Source organism: Micromys minutus (genome assembly GCF_963924665.1).
Source record: "Micromys minutus genome assembly, chromosome: 6".
Lineage (NCBI taxonomy): Eukaryota > Metazoa > Chordata > Mammalia > Rodentia > Muridae > Micromys > Micromys minutus.
Genome location: NC_137975.1, coordinates 48,444,836 through 48,464,444, shown reverse-complemented (window position 1 = coordinate 48,464,444; position 19,609 = coordinate 48,444,836). Strand labels below are relative to the sequence as shown.

General features: G+C 40.8%; 1 protein-coding gene across 1 annotated transcript in view; it reads right to left on the bottom strand.

Annotated features, from left to right (window-relative positions):
- CUBN (cubilin) overlaps positions 1-19,174 on the bottom strand; it is a gene marked incomplete at its 5' end in the record, with an annotated part of 201,706 nt that extends 182,532 nt beyond the window's left edge. The window contains 10 exons of the mRNA XM_080917996.1: positions 2,055-2,156; positions 3,336-3,467; positions 5,929-6,091; positions 6,930-7,056; positions 13,564-13,667; positions 14,312-14,413; positions 16,621-16,659; positions 17,173-17,268; positions 18,529-18,658; positions 19,062-19,174. Of these exons, the coding sequence (XP_080774122.1) occupies positions 2,055-2,156; positions 3,336-3,467; positions 5,929-6,091; positions 6,930-7,056; positions 13,564-13,667; positions 14,312-14,413; positions 16,621-16,659; positions 17,173-17,268; positions 18,529-18,658; positions 19,062-19,174 (1,108 nt within the window). The remainder of the gene's footprint in view (positions 1-2,054; positions 2,157-3,335; positions 3,468-5,928; positions 6,092-6,929; positions 7,057-13,563; positions 13,668-14,311; positions 14,414-16,620; positions 16,660-17,172; positions 17,269-18,528; positions 18,659-19,061) is intronic.
- Positions 19,175-19,609: the final 435 nt, after the last annotated feature.

Below are 19,609 nucleotides of genomic sequence, written 5' to 3'. Positions count from 1 at the left end.
TGGAGGACAAAGCTGATCAATATGTTTAAAACAATGATTGAATCACTTAGTACCATTAATAATTATGAGTGAGATAAAGGATAAAAATAACACTAAAACATCCAGGATTTTCACTTTCATTCTGTGGTGCCTAGAACAAGTAACCCTTTTAATATTTTAGGCGATTCCACTAAATGTAACATCCAGAGACTTTCAGATTCCTTAATTGCTGAAGGTCACCTGTCACTGAGGAAATGAATTGCTCTTATCACTCTAAAAGAACTGGAATAATTCATGAAAATTAATATGATGAACGTAAACACATTTTTCCACCAGAAAATACTGATGAAAATGGAAAGAAAATCTCGCTGAAGAATTCAACTGGAATAAATTATTTAACTTGATGGATTTACAGCACAAATGGACACTGGTGTTTTTATGTCCCCTGTTCATAGCACTTTCAAGATTTGAATTTAAAAATAAGACATACAAGAATCTTTCCTACATAAAGGAGTGTGTAAAGCTACATCCTTTTATCTATTTCTTTTAAGGTATTTACTGAAGGAAAAGAGACTCAGACCCTGTCACACTCTGCCTGGACATCTGCTACAATCCTCAAGCAAGGTCACAGGCTACCGTGAAGATCAGTAAAGAGCGTGAAACGCTACTTCACATCATGTAAGATATGACCAGCTCTTGTCCATAAAACTTAACTATGTTCATAACTGTTTCATTTTGGCCTCCCAAACTGACTATTACTGGAGCTACTGCTGTCCGGAGTTCACAGAAGGGAGAACTGGAGTGTAGGAGCATGAGAGAGATGTCTTGACCATCATCAGTTAGAAATAGTATGATGGGACCAAAGGAGAAATCAAACTGTTCTCTGAGGAATGCTGCGCTTGACCACACCACATCACTACTCTGTTAAACACTTACTGATAATTTAGTCACTCATTAGAGTGCGATCTATACAACCATGTATGTACACACCTGTGCTCATGTGTATATTCTCATCTATGTATGCACATTAAAGATGCATTCATAAAAATAAAAATGAAATTTTGAAACATCAAGGAATGTGTCATATTATTTTATGAATAAGGTTGAGTCTAACCATTTGGATGGAAATCATTAGGTTTTCCTTTTGACACATAAACAACCAATAAATTCTAAGACTGTCAAAGATCCTGATCTATATATCAGGAGAAAACATAAGAGGAATATGACCAGATGATTTGTGAAGAGTTCAATAGGAAAGTCCCTTCTCAGCAGGAGGTTGGTGGGGAAAGAAGGAGGAGGAGGAGAACAAGAGGAAAAAGAAGAAGAAGAAGAAGAAGAAGAAGAAGAAGAAGAAGAAGAAGAAGAAGAAGAAGAAGAAGAAGAAGAAGAAGAAGAAGAAGAAGAAGAAGAAGAAGAAGAAGAAGAAGAAGAAGAAGAGCAACAGCAACAACAACAACTTACTCTTTAGCAATACAATTCTTAAGTCTTTGTGGTACCAGGGAAATATTAGTGATCCCCCCAAAAGAGACAGGAACCCACCTGATGCTAATCACAGCAGGGTCTACTTTCTATCTGAGGTAGCTTGATCCCACCCTGCTGTGCACCCCCATCAAGCAGGGAGCCCCGAATATCTATTGGAGCAAGCCTTTATAGTCAGCACCAGACTGGCAAGCATCTACTTGGGAAGTTACTATTTCATTTAACACAGTTGGCTGGTGCTGGGAGTCCTATCATAAATTTAATTTCTGCTTTCCTCTGCTTTGGTGGTCATTAGGCAGGGGGTGGGCTCGTAACCTGGGAGGGTGCTGGAAATGCCGATCTTGTTCAGAGACAGCCTAGAGCGTGGAGCTAGGCTCAGGTTTTGTTGGGAAGTAACTTGGAAACTGGCAATGTTAGTTTGCCAACTCAAACTTAGGTCAGGTTTTTTTAAATGGAGTCTAAATGTAAAAGATTCTGGTCTCCCACCTCTATATAGAAAATACTAGTACAAACTCCAGAGAATTTATATTTAGAATATGAAATTGTGCAAAGGGTTTGAATGACACATCCAAAGACAAAAGGGGGTGAGTCATTACCTAGAACAGGAGATGAGGAGCAGGTTGCATCTGGATGGCAGCCTCCATTATGGATCAAGCAGATGTCCAAGGGAGTGCACACTCTCCCATCACCACTGAAACCTAACCAAAGCACAGCAGAGGGTGAGAAACAAGGTCAAGAACACTGGAGAAAGACAATGGCTCTCTAAGCTTAGAACCCAGGCAAACAACACTGAAGACCCATCTTCAAGTAGATAGAGATATGAAACTCCACAAATGAAATCAATCAGCAGAAAACAAGGTTGGCATGGTTAAAAATCTTATAAAATAGCACTGTGGCTTTGGGTGTGCACACATATATATGTACAGATGTGTGTGTGCATTTGTAGGCTTATGTGCACAAATGGATGTGTGTGCTTGTAACTGTGAGGTGTCTTAGAAGTGGCTGGCTCTAAATTGACACATCTTAATTTCAGTGGCTAATGTCCTTGGAGGTACATTATTACAGATGTCTAAAGTACTATTTTTCATGTTATTAAAGGACCTGAGTGAGGAGAAACCATTATTGGAATGTATGGTTTTATACACACACACACACACACACACACACACATATTATATAAATACATGCATATATATACATATATATTCCCTTTGTTATATATAGTATATATACATATATATGTACAAATATTATGTTTATTATGCATATATATTATTGCTTAGAACTCTCTGAACTTCCTGGAGATTGGTTTTATTTGAACTGGAGGGCAGTCAGAATGACCTCTTTCCAGAAGAAAAAAAAACTGACATATATTATGTTTGTAAGCCCTATCTATGAACTGTCCACAAGTGTACATATTAAATAAATACACGTGAATGGGAACAGCGGAGTGATGGATAAATATTCTCATGGAAGCGTTTCCCAGTTCCGTGCTTTTGTTTGCTCTTGACACTGTTTTCTCTCCCTTACTTTACTGCTGCATGCTGAATCTACACTTTAAGTTAAGCATCCTAGGGCTGCAGAGATAGATCAGTGGTTAAGAGCACTGACTGCTCTTCCAAAGATCCTGAGTTCAAGTTCCAGCAACCACATGGTGGCTCACAGCCATCTGTAATGAGATGTGATGCCCCCTTCTGGTGTGTCTGAAGACAGCTGTGGTGTACTCATTTATTCATATACATAAAAAAATAAATGTTTTTTTTTTTTAAGTTAAGTGTCCTAGACCATTTTTCCCCTTAGAAATCATTTTAAAGAGAGCACTGATCCTCTTTCAAGGGCATTGCCTGGTGGTGGCATCAGGAAGCCGAGTGTAGTACCTGCTGGACAACTCCCACAGGAGAATGATCCAGGTGTGTTCAGGCAGGGGACCAGTGGAGCCTCCGAACAGCCACCATTGTTGATTTCACATTCGTTGATATCCTGGCATTCATAACCATTTCCTTGCCAACCTAGAAAAATATTGAGAAGATTTAAAAGATTAGCACTTGCTAACAACTTAACAAGGAAGAAATGCAAGTAGTTAAGGCATACACAAAGTCATTCTGAATTGGCCACGTTGTTCAGTGGGTAATGATACTTACCACTAAGCATGACCATCTGAGTTCAGTACCTGGGACCCACATGGTAGAAGGAGAGAACTAACTCCAATTTGCCCTCTGACCTCTAAAAGCATGTTATGGCATTTACCCCCCAACCCAAATAAATAAGTCAAATAAAAGTTTAAAGAATTAAAAATAAAATGTGATAAATAAAGTTTTGTTTTTCACAAAACTATAGATTAAAATGAGATATTTCTAACAGGTAGCTCAAAAATTACTTTAAACACATAGAATCTAATTCTGGTAAAAGTAGTTAATGGAGTTCACTTGCAGACTATTGATTAGATGTTAATTTTTAAAAAGTTTTGAATGTGACAACATTCATTAACTTTTAAAGGTAAATTTCTTAGCAAGTAAATTTACTTCTTGAAATCTCTTCTTTGTAGATAAAACCATCAACAAATTACAAAATGCAAAGAAAGACCTCCGTAGGCATTGCTTATGGGTGTGATAAAAACAGTTGGGCCCCTCAAGACTCATCTATGGAACTGCATTCTAAAAGTAATTTTAGCAATGTTCATACACCTGCAAATTCATACATCTGCTCCTGTACAAACATTGAACAAATCTTCTCATGCATGGTTTAAGCATATACAACAAATTATAGAACAATATGAAGAGTTGGGTCATACTAGTAACCTGGAGGAATGACTGCTTAAAGCTGTGCCTGTATCTGTAAAAGTAAAGAAAAATGGAGGACCAGATTAAAGGAGAAAAAAGTCATCTTTAAATTTTTCCTGTTGTAGTCTATTATGACATTAGTATTACTCTCATGATTCATGATTGTAATTGTATTTAAATATCTTCAGCCTGTAGCACATTTATAATGTCGGGGCTAAGTGGGGTATCCTTCGTAACCTGACTTAAGGAGATGATCATGTCTGAGGGTGGTTCGGTGAGCACACAAGGAATTGCTGAGAGACGTGTACTCCAGCCCTCATGACAGTCCTCACAGTGATAAGACATAGTACTTTGCTCTGCCTTTTTACAGATAATGCTTGTAGTTCCTAACATTTATAACAAACATATAGAGCCTTTAAGATTCAGCAAAAATAGAATGATTAAAGACAAAAGTGAAAATTTCACTTTCAATTTCTTTCTTACAAGTTCTGCTTCTCTTTGTTCTCTTCAAATAAGAAAAAGAAAAAGTAAGCACACACTACCCATCCTCTAATTTAAACCATGTGTTTTATTTGAAGTCTACTGTTTAAGGATTATCATCATAAATGACCTTCCAGAGTTCAGTGATGTGTGAGTTTTGTTCCCGCAATGCAAGAGAGGAGAACTTTCTTCTCCTTAGCTTTGTGAGTTCAAAACCAACACCAAGCAAGCACCCACTAAACTACAAGTGTCTAAATGCAGCTCAAGGTGTACATGTGCCTCAGTGTGACAGAACCATGGTGTACTCTGCAGTGCAGCTCAGATCCAGAGCCAGGCAGATCCGGATTTGGATCTGGCCTTGAATAAGCTTTATGAAGGTGGAGAAGTTATTTAATCTCTCTAAGCCTCGACTTCCCCTCAGGTAAACAACTCTCTTACCGAGACTTGGCATTTGTTGAAGCTGTGGAGTTGTAACAATTGTTTAGGCTTGAATAGCACCTTAATGGCATTTCCATAAAAGAGCAACTGCTAATATGTTCTTCCATCCATGTGCCACTCTCTAGGCATACCCAGGAGTAGGAAGCTGCTTATAAGCTCCTTGACATCAGATTAACAGCTAACCAACAGCACACTACAGTGCTTTGCTCATAGCACATGCCCTACAAATCTGTATCCAGTGGTAGAGAAAGTCCCATGAGGTTAAGTATACTGTAATATACTACCTCAGATTCTTCAGCAACTCATACAATGGGTTCCCTTAAGGCTCAGTCCTTGGGACTAAGGAAGCAGAACACTTCTATTTATAGCAAAGTTAGAGGATATTCAAGCATACACAAAAGCAAGAACTGCTGGTTTGTATCAGAGGCACAAAGTAGTCAAGGGATTTACCCAAATTTCTAAATACCTGACTAGTAGAAGTAGGATTATAGTGTGTGGCATTTTACTATCAGCTAACAGCCACAGCGATGCAAGATCAGACACTCCAAATTCTATGTCTAGTTGTGCCCTAAAGTTGGATGCTAGCACACTCTCTGGCAAATCTCCAACTCCAGGGACCTGCTCTACATTAAGGTGTCCTTGAGTAGGACATGCAGGGACGTTTAGGCACCTCTGAAAATGATCCTTGTGTTCATCAGTGGTAGAGAAAAATTGATTCCAGTACCTTGTCTGTGAGCTATTCAGAGCCTAACATGTGTCCCCAAGAAAATACCTTTTGGGCAGGCCCCACAATAGAAAGAGCCTTGTGTGTTGAAGCACTGTGCTTGTTCTGAACAAGGTGAAGGCTGGAGGCTACATTCATCTTTGTCCTCTGTACAGGAGACACCATTTGGCGGTGTTGTCCACCCAGCATCACAGATGCAGTTAAAATTTGGCTGAAAGGAAAGCAATAAAGTAAATAAAGGCTTTCGGGAAGAGGAGAGAAAGGGGCCTGAAAATCTCACCAAACCCTGAACTGTTCATTGTCCAAAGTTCATTTACATCAGGCCCATTGAGTAGATTCTCTTTCTCTCCCCATATGATTTGAGCATTTAGACTAGATCCTGGGAAAGAAATATCTTTATTTTGGGATAAAGGGATCCTATAATTTATCCCAAAGATGCCCAGGAAAGAGTAACTGTAATCAAGAGCTGTAATTACAGTCAATGGACTCAGCCAGCTATGTATTTAAAGGGTAAACACCCAACTAGATACAGACTTCGGACAATCATTTCCGTCTTTAAAAAAATAAAATCTCCACTCTTCAGTCCTCCCCTACACCCTTACTGCTAGAAGGGACTGTTTTCTATCGCTTAAGAATTCCTAAAAATAAATTCAAAAATAACTAAAATTCATGTAACATCAAACTAGCCAGACTACCCCGAGAGTTAGGCATCTAGGACCCAGAGCTGAGAGAAAGACTAGAGATCTAGAGCCAAAAAGTGAGCCATTCACAGGGACTCAAGGCCCCAAAACTCCAAACTCCAGACAGCTCCAGATGCTGTTGACAAAAGAGAGCCTGCATTACTTCCATGTCTTGTCACTGTTAAACACACAGGCCCGGAGGCCAGGCCTCACAAATTTCTGAATCCAGTTTTTGGTGTAGATCATCTACCCCTTTGCTTATATATGTCCTACTAAGGGATGGAAGGCACTTCACCTCCAGAGTCAGCAACAGCATGAGGGTCAGTGACTGTGGTTTCCAGGAAGGAGCACTGAGGGGAAGGGACCCACCTGTCCATGGTGTGTTCGTTGTAAGTCCTCACAGATGCCATGCTTACAGAGCTGCTTAGAGCCTTGTTCACAGTCATTGTATTTGGATTCACACTGAGGTCCATACGTATCAGGTGTGCAGTCACATCTGTTGGTTATACAAGAGCACAAGCTCAGGGGTTTGCAGTCTTTAATACCAGAATCTGTTCATTGGCATAAGTAATAGGTACCCGCCGTTGCAAACCACTAATGTTAATCATAAACCAGCCATGCAGTGTTGCCAGCTGCAACCTTAGGATAAAATACCTCGGCTCAGCTCGCCTCCGAGCGGAGCACTGAGTGATCATGTTATCTTTGCAAATCAACTGTTAGAGAAACATGACTCGGTGTTTCATAAGACTAGAGCAATAAATTATTGTCTCATCTCAGTCACTAAGCAGTACTGTCAAAGGTCAGGTATCTGTAAACCATGGGTGACGGAGCCCTTTCAAGGGAAAAGGAAAGATCAGCAAGTTCACCAAAGTCATCCTACAGCACCTACCAAGAAGCACAAGTGATGGTCTACGCCAGGTGCCTTACATTATAGAGGGCATATACATTCTTTCAGGAAGAGATGTAGTCAATAGTGGGGACATTTTCTTCACAGTCATGTTGTAATGCATAGCAAATATAATTACCTAAATTACCAAAATATACAGTACCTAAATACTAAGAGATGCACCATCACTAGAAAACGTGAGGTAAGCAAGAATCAAATAGGGAATGTCTGTATAGTTGTTGTGACTTTTTAAGTCACTAGTTTAGTTGTATATCTGCAAAGCATAGGAAAGAGAGATTGCAAGGTTGGCAGAAGGGACAAACGACTCACAAAGCTAAGTGTGAACAGACCCAAGAGAGTGAAAAAGCTAAGCACTGAGGGTGTAGTTAGACTCCAGCAGAGAGTCTCCCCAAAGGGAACTGAGTATCAGTGCTGATGCCAGAGAGGAGGATGAGGGAGGATCAGCAGGGTCAGTCTGTCTCTCATGCCAGTGACCTTGAGCTACTTTCTGATGGTCCTGGAAAAGAAGACTTGCTACATAGTAAAAAGGTTGTCTTAGCAAGATGCATTCAGTACGGGGAGTCCTGCTAATAATCACAGATGTCAAAGTGTGGGTATTAATGCAAGAAATGAATTTGAAAAAATATATCAAGGCATGCCATGGCTAGACTCAGGAACAATTGCTTGGGTGACACCTCTGAATCACTGCTACATAAAATAAGATCGATGTGTATTGCCAGAAATGGAGAGAACGGATGTAGGGGACCACATCTATGCACTTCCATTTAGCGCTGCCAAACTTGCCAACTGAGAACACAGAGGACAGTTAAATTCTATCTCAGGCAAACGAATATTTGTAAAATATGTAAGTATGATCCATGCAACTGACGGCACCACTATGCAATTATATGAAAGTTATTTAATTAATAAATTATGTCTAGGGGAATTCCAAGATTACTTTACTCATTAAAACCAGGCCATATAGTAATAGACTTACATTTGGTGTTAGCTCCCTATCTAGTAGACATTCACCCTTGCCCATGTTTTCCCATATGCTCTGTTATCTTTCCTCTCTTATATCTCATTTTTACATAGAATAGTCCTCCAGGAAAGCTAATTATACTGCTTGAGATTATCATACTTTTAAGCATTTCTTATACATACTTAAGCATTTGATTCATTGCTAAATATTTACTCTGTAAGTTTAACATGGAAAACAAAACAACTCAGAACCAATTATTGCAAGTTTTTCTAAATGCATTTTTCATGCAAGGAATATTAGGCTGTTTGGAAATCCCTGGGACTAGGTTCATGATGCCTCTTCTACAGGCCTTCCTCTCAAGGAAGCACTCAGAAGTGCATTTCTTTTATACCTAAGTTCTTAACCACTGGAAAAGTACTTATGATGTCAGAGGAGATTGGGGCCAAGTGCCTGAGGGCACCCTCTCTCCTTAGCTCTCATTTCCTTCTTCCTAGCTATTGTATTTGGAGCTGAGTAGACATAAATCATACAGTCTTTTTAACCAGATACAAGGTAGACTTCTTTCACTTACATTTAAACAATAAAAAAGGAGAAAGGGGAGAAGAGAATAAAAAGAGGAAATGGAGGAAGAAGAAAATGAAGAAGAAGAAGGAGGAGGAGGAGGGGTGAGAAAGAGGAAGGAGAGGAGGAGAAGAAGAAGAAGAACAAGAAGAAGAACAAGAACAAGAAGAAGAAGAACAAGATGAAAAACAAGAAGAACAAGGAGGAGAAAAATGAAGGAAGAGGAAGAGGGGTGTGGAGGAGGAGAAAGAGAATGAGGAGAAAATAATCCAACCAATTAAAGTATAAGCTTCCTTGCCATGATCTTCAAAAGCATGTGTTTTCATCTTATTTTACAGACATGCAGCAAATAAAATTGCCCACATCCATACAACCAATGTGTGAGAGAAGATGGGCAGAACCAAGGTCTGTTTTACTCCAGCACCATTATATTTCCGTGTTACATTTCTGTTCTCAAGGGAGTAAGGGAGTATGAAGACTTTCCACATGAGTGTCTTTTTACTACAATCAGTATTTGCATTTGAAATATGTTTTCAAAGTGATTCACTATGTCTTTCCAAGGAATGAATATTTACAGAGCATTAATAAAACGCATATGTGTGTTTTTAAACTACCTTACTAGTATTCCTGACTTTGATATTAATTCCTTTTACAATTTATTTATTTTGTGTGTGTGTGTGTGTGTGTGTGTGTGTGTATGCATGATGTGTAGGTTGGTATGAGTATGTGCACACCACAGTGTATGTATGTGTGTGTATGTGTGTGTGTGTGTGTATGTATGTATGTATGATGTGTAGGTTGGTATGTGTGTGTGTGTGTGTGTGTGTGTGTGTGTGTGTGTGTGTGTGTGTTGAAGTCAGGAGTTGATCTTTCTTACCATAGGATCCAGGGATCCTATTAGGTCATTGGGTTTTTGCAGCAAGTGTGTTTACCTGCTGATCATCTCTCAAGCCCTTGGTTACTAGTTCTTGTAAAAACTTTTTATTGATGGATCCATCCTAATAGAGTGAAACTAAGGTTTTGGGTCTTCAGAAAAAGCACTTGTGAATTGAGAAGACACCAAAATGTCCTTCCACAGTGCTAGTTAATTTGTCTTCCAGTCCATGTCTCAATATCAGTTCATACTTAACAACTAAGAAGAATTAATACATTTATTACCCAACTACCATCTGATACCAAACACAATTATCTTCTTTGCTTCAACTTCGTAATACTTTAAATTCTGCCAATAATATGGAGATAACACAGGGTGTACCAAGTCAGCATTATGTGCCTGGGGAACTGACATAGCCTGTGTTCTTCCTAGAAAGTCATGAAGGTCCACACTCTAAGTCTATGTACCATCCAGAGATGGCAGACTCAGACTCCAAGAGCTATCTTGCGAACAAAGCAAGTCAGGAGACAATCCAAAGCAACTTTTACAACAACTGGGAGACAATGATACTGAGAAAAGAAAACTGACTTTCTGTTGGCTTTCAGAGCAGCGGGGGACAAGACCCAAGCCACAGGAATGACTGGAAGAAGATGAAGGTTTATCCTGTTCAGTACCCGTCACTCTAAAGAAGAAATTATGCCAAAAACAAACAAGCACAGGGATCCCAACTAATAGCCCTTGCATGATGCCTCATCTTTGCAAAGATGTTTATAATTATGAATTGTGAATCTTGTGAAGAAAGACTTTCATTTCCCCAACTAAGCTGACATAGAATTTTCTATCTGAGGCGGGTTTGCCCACCACACCCACACATTGCTAACTCAGATCACTCAACAGCAGTTCATGTTTTCCTCATCAAATCCATGTAGCAGTTTTCCAAAGGGGCTTCTGGGCCCATTGAAACTACTGGTAACTAAGCATTTTAATGTCACAGACTTAACAGAATTCAGGAAATAGTTTAAATGCTCATTATTATATCACATACAGACTCACAAAGCAATAACTAAATTTTATGCTCATTACCGTTACATATTTTATCCCTTCAGGACATTAATTGAGGGTGGGTAATGGTTTAGTTAGTGAATTGCTTGTCTTGTAAGTATGAGGACTAGAGTTCGATGCCAGGAATCCATTAAAGAAGGAGAGGAGACTAAGGTCTAGGCATAGTGGCTTGTGCTAATACTCTTGGTATTAGAGCAGCAGAGGGTGGTAGATCCTGGGACTCCCTGGCCAGCCAGCCTAGTCAGCTTGGCATTTTCCGGGCCAATGAGACTGTCTAAAAGTAAAACAGATGAGGGACTAGAGAGGCGTATAGGCAGTTAAAGGCACTCTCTGCCTTTCCAGAGTACCTGGGTGTGGTTCCCAGCTCTCACAAGGCAGCTCACAACCATCTGCAACTCCAGATCCAGGGGAGTGAACACCTCTTCTGGCCTCTGTAAGCACTAGACATATATGCAGGCAAAGCACCCAGACATATAATTTTTTTAAAAAAATTACAATAACAAAAACAAACAAAAACCAAGGTGGATGTCACTCAGGGAGAGACATCTGAGGCTGCTTTCTAGCTGCCACATACATGTGCATCCATGCACACCCATGTATGCATCCAGGAAAACATACAGAGACACAAGTTCCTGTATTTACACCCCAATTGGTATTTAAGATCCAAATACTCAACTTGGATTCTCAAGGCCACATAAACCATTTTCATACCAAGTTAGAGTTAAATATTCTGCTCTCGAATGTTCCCCAGCAAATCTATGAGGGGCAGTATCTAGAAACAATAAAGAGCCCAGAGTCAGCAGAAGCCCTTGTGTTTACCTTTGCAGGGAAACAAGAGCAGGTCCAATACTGTCTTGGAAGGGGATGCTGCCTCCCTCCAAGTAACAACACTCTCCCTCCCTCTCTTCATCTTCCTCTTCCTTCTCTTGCATGTATCTCATTCTTGGCATGCAATGAGGAGTTGTGAATTGTGAATGCTACAGAAAAGCAATGCTTAAAACCAATAGCAATGGCTTGTGTGAATGGCTCCCTTTTCACCCACACCATCATGGCTTTACTGGCACAGAACATACCAAAAGGTGGTGATGATAAAGGAAGATTAGAATATCTAATCTCCAGGACATTACTAGACATTGGGGAGGCAAGTAATTATATGTGCTATGAGTCAGTTTGGGACACTTGTCACCGATATCTCCAATTGGACATTCTGCTTGATAAATGGTCATAAACAGAAACCCTGTGATAATGCTTTCAAGGGAATGAAAGTCAGCTGGAGCCAGGATGTGAATAGCAGCACTGTTATTGGGCACCGTTTCAATTCGATCCAAAGTCTAAACAGCAAAGTCCTCAAGTGAGCTCACGGATTGTCCTTCAAAGCCATGACTTTTGTTAATGTCTCAGCTCATCATGTAACACGGTCAGGCCTTTCAGATAACATAGTATTAGATGTAAGGGAGAGGGGGTCATTTTTGGTTTTGCACAATAATTGAATTTATAAACATGCCTCATAGAAGTTTGCATGAGTCAAACTTATTAACCTAGAGTGAACCAAAGTTTAAAAGCTCAGATCAAAGGAACAAAAGGACCATGATTAGTTTTTTTTGTTTGTTTGTTTGTTTTTTGAGAAAGTATGTTAAGAGGTGACAGGGGTTAAACCAAAATTATTACACTCATTTCTACAGGATCCTGCTACAAGACACCAGAGGTTTTTGGATGGGAGAAAATAATTGCTCCTTAATCAAGTTAGATTATTCTGCCCAGCAATGAGCAGTTCACTTGGCAGCAAAAACTGGTTTCTTAATCCTTATGGAGCCTCAGAACACAGGCAGCCAGCCAAAATATAGCAAAAGATGATGTCAAGTTCTTCTCAGAACTGATTTTATGAAACTATACACTAGTAAATCTGACAATGACCAAGCAAGAGCTTCCTGACTTGATTATCAGAATGTGCATTGGAGGCAGCTGGCTTTACTGACCAACACTGCTAAAGCCCAGTGTGAACACAGACGCTCTGTGGTGTCTAGTTCAGTTTAAGGGATGGTTTCCTGGGAAAGACTATGGGTGAGGTAATTGGAAGATGCTGTGAGTGTGTCATTTAACGAAAGTGAATCTGATAAGGGGACAAGCTGCATGGGGGACTGTAGCTGCTGGGACCTTATGGCTACTTGAGAATGCAGTAGATTGAGTCTCTGAATGTCCCTTCAGTCGTTGGTGCTTTGTTCAACTTTCTTACAGTGTGAATGAAGCACCATCTTGCAAGCATGCTAGTTCATGAAATTAGCACAGCATCGGGAAACAGGAGTCATGGACTCTGCCCATTCCACGTAAACTCATCTCATAGCTGCCCTTTAAGGATTTGATTCTTGCTCAGACATCAGCTCAGCTTGTACCACAGTTTTCTGACCACTCTGTGACAGTCATGATGGCCTCGTTCTTCCTCAGAGACACTGCCAAAATGACTTCTTCATTTTGAATAGTTGTTATTTATTTGAGCAAAACATATCTACGAATATGTTCAATAAAAGTCCGGTCATCCCTACGGGGTGCCCAGTTTTCTGGTACTATAAATGTTAACTTGGATACTTTTAACTATTTTTCTCTTCTGGTCCACCAGAATGACAGTTTGAAAAGAAGTTACCTGAAACCCCCCATTGTGTTCACACAGGTGGATCCACTCTGGCAGCCAAAGGGTGTTCCTGAGTAAACTGCACACTCGTTTACATCCTCGGAGCAGAAGAGGCCCTGCAGAGATGTAAAGAACCCAGTCAGGCACCACGGGACATGGCGTTTATGGAATAATATTTATACAGTCTGCTTAATGACTTATACGTGGACAATAAGTCCTTGGTAAAGTGAAAACACAATATTAATAATATTAATCTTGGGCTAAGATTCTTCTACAACTCAGATCGGACCCAACGGGACCAAGATGCTCCTCACAAGAGTACGGGAGGTCCTAGGAGGGAATCTTTACGTAGACCAGTCTTTATTTCAAATGCTGTTATGCTTCTGGGTAGTTCCTCAGTGATCTCGTTGATGTCCATGAGAGTGGTAGGAATTCTCACTACTGCTAAGGGAAGAAAACTCACATATGCACTGAGGATTCAGCCCGTGCTTTTCAGAGCTGAACCACTCAAGCCAGTGCTGGCAGTGCCATCACGCCCAACCACTCCCTTCTCCATCTGAGAGAGCTGCTCAAGATGGCACAGGGTTTATTAAATAGTCAACCCTGCCACTAGTTAGCGCAATTAACTGTGACTCTCGAGGCCACAGAATCCTAGAAAACTGGTGGATAATTACATGTGTCTGAAGGCATCCAAAGAAGCCACTGCTGGTTCCCTGCCAGCTGTTCTTTGATTTTTTCAGTGAAAGTCCGAGTGACTCACCTTCCACTGCGAAGGGCAGATACACAGAAAGGAGTCGTGTAGGTTGACACAAGTGCCGCCATTGCGGCAGGGATTGCTACTGCAGACTTTTCTCTCCACATTCTGAAATAAACAACAGGGCAGGTAAGTCAGTGAGAGAAATTGTGAGTGTCCTCAGTACACAGTGAAGGGAGCTTCTGTTAGCGTGTGGGCTTCTCGTCATCTGTGAGGGCTTCCTCCAATGACTCACTTCTCCTTGTAGTCATTTCTCTCATGAAAATATCACTCACGATCACTCTACATGCATTAGAGATGGATAGCAAAGAAGCTTCCCTGCTTCTTAGGGGCATCATTCATCTGAAAAATATGTGCTGCTAGATAGGAATAGAGATTTCAAGTGTGACTGTTCCTATTGCACTCAGAAAATGAAATGGAAATTTCCATGCTTTTGCCTAGTGGTCTTATCTCAGGTACCTCTAGATAAGCCTTTGAAAACGGATCATCTTTTATTACCACCCCCTCCTGTCACTGGCTCAGATGACTGTTTTCTTTCCAAGCCCCTTTGTTTGAAATGTGGCCAACTAAGATACACCTTTTGCCCTCTGCTCACCTGACCGCTTTTAGACCAGAGCAGCAAACAGGCCTACCTTTGTCCACACAAACTGGGGATCTCACCCTTCGTCAGCTACTGGTTTCTATTCTGTACAGTTTGTAAAGATTTGGGGGTGCAGGGGCAGCTGTGTCATAGAGGGCAGTCAAGGCATTTTGGTATATTGATCTTAGTCAAATCCTATTAAAAACAGGAACAACGAGTTTGTTACATCCATACGTATGTACCAACAAAGGCTCAGAGAAAACCAACTTAGTTCTGAGGCCAAAATTCAGAGCTAGTAGATCTCCAAGTGGCCCAGTGCTGTTTATGGCAAAGCCCATTCTTGCTCTGCCCTTGTGAATCCCAGGATTAAGCATGCATGTGTCTAGTTATGAACTCTGCTATCTTCCCTCCTTCAATTTGTCTCTATCTCAGAACCACCGTGAGCTGTGTCCATTAAAGGGCCAAAGGACATTGGTGAGAACATTGGCTACAAGCTTATGAGTTTTCTGGTGAATGAAAACAATCCAAGGACATAGATTTGGGCAGTGGGAGGGGGGCTTCTAGCACAAAGGAAAATAAGTTAGCAGTCAGGAGGAAGGGGGGTGGAGACTGTGCTGACCTCGTCCTATTCCAAAGCAGAAGGAAATTGACATTGGAAACTACAATAGCCTCGATCCAGATGGTGGCGGAGAGGACAGCGGAGCTTATGCTAACCATAATCTTGACCAGTTCTTGACCAGCAATGAAACTGGGAAGCACTTTAGGAGTTTGAAAACTCCCATGATGCTTTGCTCCACAGCATTCGTTGTCCTTCGCATGTTCTCATATGCTCAGCTATTCCCTGAAGCTATGAAGGCTGAGGTACAACCCATTGTCAAAGTGATGAACAGAGAACAAAAACTTGTGGCTCTCAGAGCAGGTATTATGAACTGGGAACTGCAGAAATGTCATTCAGAATGGTAAATATCGGCAGATTCTAGACATTTCTTTGTGCAGGAGGGTTACTATTTCAACAGAAGTTTTAGTCATTTGCCCACAAGGAAGGTGGAAATCATAACTTTACATATCTGTGTCCACACACGGCAAAGTTATAGTGTATTTGCTCTGGGAAGTGCTTCAAGCCGAATTACCAGCCAGTGCAGTTTTAAGGAACTGAGAACGCTGGTTACACCACCAATATTCTGAGCCCAGTGTGGATAGGCTATGAAGCTTTTTGAGACCCAGTTATTTATGTCACTAGATCACTAGATGGCCAAGCACACACAAGTAAAGCCACAGTGGCTTAGCTAAAGGACTGCAGTAAGGGATGGGGTCTGAGGGCTGGGAACTTAGTGACCTTAGGGTGGCATACTGCCCTGGGTTCTCATGAACATCCTAAGAGACATAAGCAGGAACAGGAATCAAGCAGTGGAAAATCAAGTCCTTGGTATTGATTATCTTCCCCTTAAAATGAAACTATTGACTCAAATATTTTACTATTGTTGTTGTTTTGTTATTATTATTATTATTTATTATTATTATTATTATTATTATTATTATTATTATTAGGTAAAATCATACTATATATCTCAAGGTGGTCTGTGACTTTTTGTGTACCCTAAGCTGAGTACAAACTCTCAATCCTCCTGGCTCAGTCTCCTGAGTACTAGGTTTTCAAAGGAGCAACATTCATATGTACCTTAGAAATACTGCTTACATATTTTGGGTGACTGTCTATCCTTAATTCAGAACTTACCTGCTGTAAGCTTTGAAAATCTCTCTCAAGAGCCAGGAGCTGTAGCAGTGGGGGAGGAAAATGCACCAATTAGCGAGCTCGGAGACGTGTCACGTGGTGTTAACCCCTGCTATGCTGCTCCTTTAGGAGCCCACTTCCCTGGGTATCCATTCATTACTTCCCCTCCCCCCTCCTTATTCCCCTCTCTTCCTTTCTACCAGTAAATGTTTAAAGGTCTTTTCACAAAGACCTGCAGCCCACTGATAAGCTGACTGCTGCTTCCTCCACATGGTGATTAAGGCACAAAGACCATGATAACCCCCTCCTTCCACAAGGGGGATGCTCTCAGGACTTAAACAAAGCCAAGTCTTTGCAGTGCTTACTGCTTTCTGCCACTACCACTCCCCAGCCTCCATCACAGCAATGCCACTTGACCCCAAAGTTCATAACTAAGGGTAAACAGCTAACAATGAAAGATCAGACAGTTCGCCTGAAAAGCACACTACTTACAAAGCTGGATTGACAAGAACTCATTTGCTCTTTCCGTGAGCGCAACGCGTATGTCAGCCTTACCTTCGAGTCAAGTTGGTGGACTTGACTAAGAATATTTTGAGGAAGACCCGTTGTATTCTTTTTTAAATCTATAATGTCATCTTTGTTTCTCTGGATCTAATATTTAAAAGAAAGAAGAAGAAAGAAAAGAAAAACAATATGAAAATATTTCCATCTTATAGGAGCAAGCACTAAACCTTCATTATTATAAATTCCAGGGCAATACTATATGTAATAATAATTAGACTAAAATAGATGTGGCAAGTTTCTGTTGACTCTTCTATAGCAACATATTGATGAATTTTTTATATGTATTCTCTCATTATATAATAGTGTTGTAGAGTGTGTATTAAGAAGTGTGGTAGGCTGGGGATATAGCTCAATGAGAGAGAACTTGCCTACTATGTAAAAATTCCCAGGTTCAATCCTTAATACCATATATACATACATATATATATATATGTATATATGTGTGTGTGTGTGTGTGTGTGTGTGTGTGTATGGCTTTGAATGAGACCTTTTGAATTTCAAATCTTGCCCCAATTATTTATTGTCTATTTTTGGATCTTAAACAGATTTGCTCACTTTGTAACTCATAAATGAAATAACAATAAACACGGTCATGGGGAAGTTCTGAGAGTTCAACAATATAACAAGTACATGACCCAGGCGCAGCTCCACTTGCGGGTCCTAGCATTATGGGGGATGCACAGCGTATAGTGTGAGTAACACTGAGCACTGAAAGATTCAGTAACACCTGAGAGTAACTTCCTGCTCTGCTGTGCGTATAGTGCTGCAGAACACACTTGTGCCTGCTCTGGTCCCCTCATCATCCCCCAACACACCTGTGCCTGCTCTGGTCCCCTCATCATCCCCCAACACACCTGTGCCTGCTCTGGTCCCCTCATCATCCCCCAACACACCTGTGCCTGCTCTGGTCCCCTCATCATCCCCAACACACCTGTGCCTGCTCCAGGCCCCTCATCATCCCCCAACACACCTGTACCTGCTCTGATCCCCTCATCATCCCCAACACACCTGTGCCTGCTCTGGTCCCCTCCTTATTCTAGCCCTGAAGAACACATCTGAGTTTTATGTGCCACCTATGGTCCCCTCCTCCTTCTCTCCCTGGTGAAGGAGCTCTGTTTGACTTTCTGGATTGTCTCTGAATTGTGGAATCTGTCCCTAAGCAATAAGCCTCCTCTTCTGGCATTGGCCCCTCTCTCCCCACCATGAAGTCTTTATTAAGGCTTCTTTTTAAGAACTCATCTTCCAGTTTTCTATGCTCGGCATTCAAGGTACTGACTAATACTGAACTGGTCAAATAAACTGTATATTAATAAACAAAGCAACATCTGTGTTTTTCCAGTGTATTACCTGGTGTAAACATTCTCCAAGGTCTTCATTATTTAATTTGATTTTCCCCAGGGATCCAGTTCTAAATTCAATGTTTTGGGCAGAACTTGTAAGAAACACTAAGTTTCCCTCCTCTGTAGTCATCCGAGGCCTATACAATTTTAGCAGAGATTTCATCAGTAATTAGCACATAGAATTTTAAATTTTAAACCAAGTTTTTGCTGAACAATGACCGACTTGCTGTACATATATCCACCTTGCACTCAGTCCAACCAAACCTACTCCGTTCATCTATCATTATTTCTCTGAGAATTTCTTAATAATATTTCCCAGGAATTGTAGATGTGACTCATTCACAAGTAGACAAAGACTATTTGTAAATCGGAAAACAGGTGTTTATACCAGCCCAAATCTTCTCCCCAGTGGCTTTTTTTTTTTTTTTTTTTTTTTTAACATCGCTGCTTTCTTCCAGAAACTGACTTCTCGGGTTACTTGTTACAGACAGCAAGGACAGACCCCAATCCCTTAGCAGAAATAAGGCACAGTCTACTTACTGGTGGAGTTCGGCGATCCTTTTCTGTCCCTTCGGCTCCAGTTTTGCAGGTTCGCCATCTAATTCGGCTATCATCAATAAAGTGACAAAACCCCAGAGAAAATGTGAGGACATGTTCCCCACCAGCCTCCCAGCTCTCGGGCAGGAGGGAGACAACTCCGGCCCACAGAGTCCAGAATTTGAGAGCAGCAAACCAGGAGGCTGCACCTCGGTCAGCAGAATATTAACTTTTCACTCTTTCCAAGAATGCTTAAGTTAGTTTTTTGCTTCCTGAAGAAAGTCAATGATCACAGATCTCTAGTACTGTTCAACTTGAAGGGGTCAAAATCTACCTTAAGCTATGTACAACTTAATCATTATTTGTTTAACCTTTGAAACAGTAACCAGCAGCTTTGGAAACATCCACTGAAGGAATTCTTGCCTAGGAGTCCCTCAGCTTTTGGTAAAAGGTGCTGGAGAAATAGAATTTCTGCAAAAGAAGTGATTTCTTTATCTCATACCATGAACACTTACTGCTAAGTGTTCTTCAAAGCCCCAAATTTAAGAACT